This window comes from Gigantopelta aegis, chromosome 13, assembly GCF_016097555.1.
Source record: "Gigantopelta aegis isolate Gae_Host chromosome 13, Gae_host_genome, whole genome shotgun sequence".
Classification (NCBI taxonomy): Eukaryota; Metazoa; Mollusca; class Gastropoda; order Neomphalida; family Peltospiridae; genus Gigantopelta; species Gigantopelta aegis.
The window spans coordinates 5,891,435-5,894,878 of NC_054711.1; the positions used below are offsets into that span (position 1 = coordinate 5,891,435).

The following is a 3,444-nucleotide window of genomic DNA, read 5'->3' on the forward strand; positions in this document are numbered from 1 at the left end:
CAGATTGTGCTAACCTGAGACCTTTGTACCATGTATTTCCACCATTATAACCTCCAAATTAGTCGTAATACATATAGAAATGCGCAGTGAATCGTTTGCAACCGTATTATAACTGTTTGGTAGTGATGCTAATATAAACAAATGTTGTTATCCAGATTCGGGTACTTTTGGTTAATTGGGCAAAAACGAGCCTGCCTCACCCCCCACCCCCCACGAAAATGGGAGCTCGTACGCCTGTGTCCGTAGCTACGGTAAAAAATAAGAGAAACTTAAAATTTTAGAAATGCGCAGAATCCATCTGCCCCCAACCCTCCCCCCCCACCCCCGCCCCCCCCCAAAAAAAAAAATAAAAAATAAATAAAGAACAAAAAACACACAACAGAACAAAACGTAGCTAAGGCTCTGGCCGAGTCCAGGTATTTGAATTCTTGCTCACTACACTGAATTAGCCTCTTTGTTTGTTTTTGCCACGTTGCTAGATAAAACAGACATATGGAAACATAGATTCACTTAGTTAACTAATTTACATGACCACAGTCACTTCAAATTCCAGAGGCCTTATTCACAAAGCACTCTTTACCAACATTGAATCCTGCATGCGGGTCTTTTTGCATTGCATTGTGAGATCGCAATGTTGCGAGACTTTAATGAATTAGGCCCCAGCTCGTCTGTCATGTGTACCGAATCTGACATCGCCAATTGCTCTGTACCATGAATGAATGAATGTTTAACGACACCCTAGCACAAAAGTACACATCGGCTATTGGGTGTCATAAAAAAGGTAAGTATATGGAAATCAGAACAACTATTGAAATATTGTTTTGCTTGTATGTGTTATACATACTTTCAAACCCACAGTCCCGGGCGCACACCTCAGCTATCAGGACTGTCTGTGCATGACATTAGTTTGTTTGTGGTTTGTGAGAGAGAAATCGCTCCGAGTGAGAGCCGGTATTGGGAGGCGAACACAGAACATACCAGCCTCAGCTATGCTAAAGCACCGAGTCCGGTAGCACTGAAATAAGGTCAGGTCATTATAACATGCACATTCTGAACAAGCTGTTGTAGCACACGCCTGTCATGGGCCCCGGTGTCGACTTTCGCCGACTCCTCCTTCCAGGACACTGAAATACATCCATGGCCTCAGACTAGAGTTATCCACCCATTTGGTTGTCCAAAATACGGAAACTAATGCGAGAAAATATAGTTTTCTTGTGATGTGATTAATGGCTAGGGAGCTGCTTAGTATACTGGATTGTTACACTGGGTTTGACAGGTAAGAGGATGCAGTTAGTGAATATGTGCACTTGGTTTACACTGGATACTGCATAATGTCCCCCAGAGCACATTGAAGTCATGCAAAATTTGTGTAAAATGCAGAGAAATGGGTGTGATTCGGTCCCTTAGCCCACGTGTGTTTGTTTACATTGATATAACGCGGAAAAGAGCTGGACAACAGATGTCGTCCTTTCGAGTGTTCAATGGGCCCAGGCAGGTAATGTTTCCCGTGAAATGCTAATGGCCTGGTGAAATTAATAAAAGTGCTACAGCCACTGGGGCTACATGAGAATACATAGTGAAATTAATTGTGGTCTGAGGCCCCATGACGCAAAGGTATCTATGGAACGAAGGTCTCGTTAAACAACGACCCGTTGGCCAAATAGTATTTGCTGTCTACAGCGAGATATCCGAGGCTGGGGTAGAGGTCACGACACTCCCCATCTATTAATCTGATACTCTGCCGGGTTTCATTTCTAAGCCATCTGTAGGGAATTACCGAAGAATTGCGATGCTTCGTTTCGTACGGGTCAGAACTGTCATACTTCGCGAATACTTCCTTAAAAACACGCGCCATATCTGAAACAGTGAGCACCACTCCTATAAATTCGTATAAACGCCTAGCTTCGCTTAGTGGATGCATGGCCGCCGTTTCGTACCTCACAACTTTGACCTGGCCAGGGAAATGCTTCCAGAGCAGGTTGAAATGTTCTAAATCTGAAGTCATATTCTGGCACAACTCTGAAGAATAGTTTTTCAGTAATCTTTTGAAGGATGGACATTCCCCAAGTTTGTTTCTAGAAAATAAAACACCACGAGGGTCCCGAAGTAAATAAATGATTTTGACGCTCGTATTTTGCTTCCAGACTTTTGTGAATGTTGTCAATGGCAACCGGATTATTTTAATTACGCGTAGAGTCGATGTTATGCAGGCTTGTTGCAGACGTGGAATACATTTGTGTAAACTGGTGGTCGTGACTCTACCTCTGAAGCAGAGGAAATAGCGCCATAGTTTGCGGTTACGAGCCAGGAAGAGCATGTGTGTTAGGGACTCCCTACAGATCTCTTTGATGTTACACTGAAACCAACTCTGAATCTCCCTCAGCGATTCGGTCGTTTCTTGTCTTCAAGATCCTAAAAAAATATAATAATAATAATAAATAAATCAATAAATAAAAAAATAAAACTCATGCAAATTCTTAAAGCCGAAGAACCCTACTTTGAACCTATGAAAATGGACACTAAGTTTGGTTAATATACAAATCTGTAACACATTTGGATAAAAGTAAAGTAAAGTTTGTTTTATTTACCACTAGAGCACATTGATTTTTTTAATCTTATCTTCGGCTATTGGACGTCAAACATATGGTCATTCTGACACTGTTTTTTTTAGAGGAAACCTGCTGTTGCCACATAGGCTACTCTTTTACGACAGGCAGCAAAGATCTTTTATTTGTGTTTGCCACAGGCAGAATAGCACAAACCATGGCCTTTGTTGAACCAGTTATGGATCACTGGTCGGTGCAAGTGGTTTACACCTACCCATTGAGCCTTGTGGAGCACTCACTCAAGGTTTGGAGTCGGTATCTGGATTAAAAATCCCATGCCTCGACTGGGATCCGAACCCAGTACCTACCATCCTGTAGACCGCTGGCCTAACCACGACGCCACCGAGGCCGGTCACATTTGGATAAAGTCACAATAAAGTTAAACCCGAGTCTATGTCGCTAAAACGGGGAAATATCCTTAAAAGTAGACCAGAGGTTGTCTCCATAACAGATTCACACGCCATATAACAGTAGAGGGGCGACGCAGCCCAATCGTAAAGCGCTCGCTCGATTCGCGGTCGGTTTGGGATCGATCCCCGTCAGTGGGCCATTGGGCTATTTCTCGCTCCAGCCAGTGCACCGCGACTGGCATATCAAAGGCCGTGGTATGTACTACCCTGTCTGTGGGATGGTGTGTCGTTAAACAAAACATGTCCTTCCTCCTTCCTTCCTTCCTTCCATATAACCGTAAATAAAATGTGTTGAGTGCGTCGTGAAATAAACCACTTCCTTTCATATCATATTTCTCAGACGCACGTGCATTTTTAAATGTATATATATTTATATAAAATGTATTTCGTGGTATTAGAAACACCAGGATGATCAGAAACACTTCGGA

The 3,444-nt window shown here is 42.8% G+C and overlaps 1 protein-coding gene across 1 annotated transcript; it reads right to left on the minus strand.

Moving 5' to 3' along the window:
* Nucleotides 1-1,618: 1,618 nt before the first annotated feature.
* LOC121387643 (carbohydrate sulfotransferase 3-like) lies at nt 1,619-2,005 on the minus strand. The gene has a single exon (XM_041518821.1). It carries the CDS (start codon nt 2,003-2,005, stop codon nt 1,619-1,621), a length of 387 nt encoding a protein of 128 aa, XP_041374755.1.
* Nucleotides 2,006-3,444: the final 1,439 nt, after the last annotated feature.

What these genes read in the sequence shown, in the direction of transcription:
- LOC121387643 (XM_041518821.1), bottom strand. Translation starts at nt 2,005, where the DNA reads ATGACTTCAGATTTAGAACATTTCAACCTGCTCTGGAAGCATTTCCCT.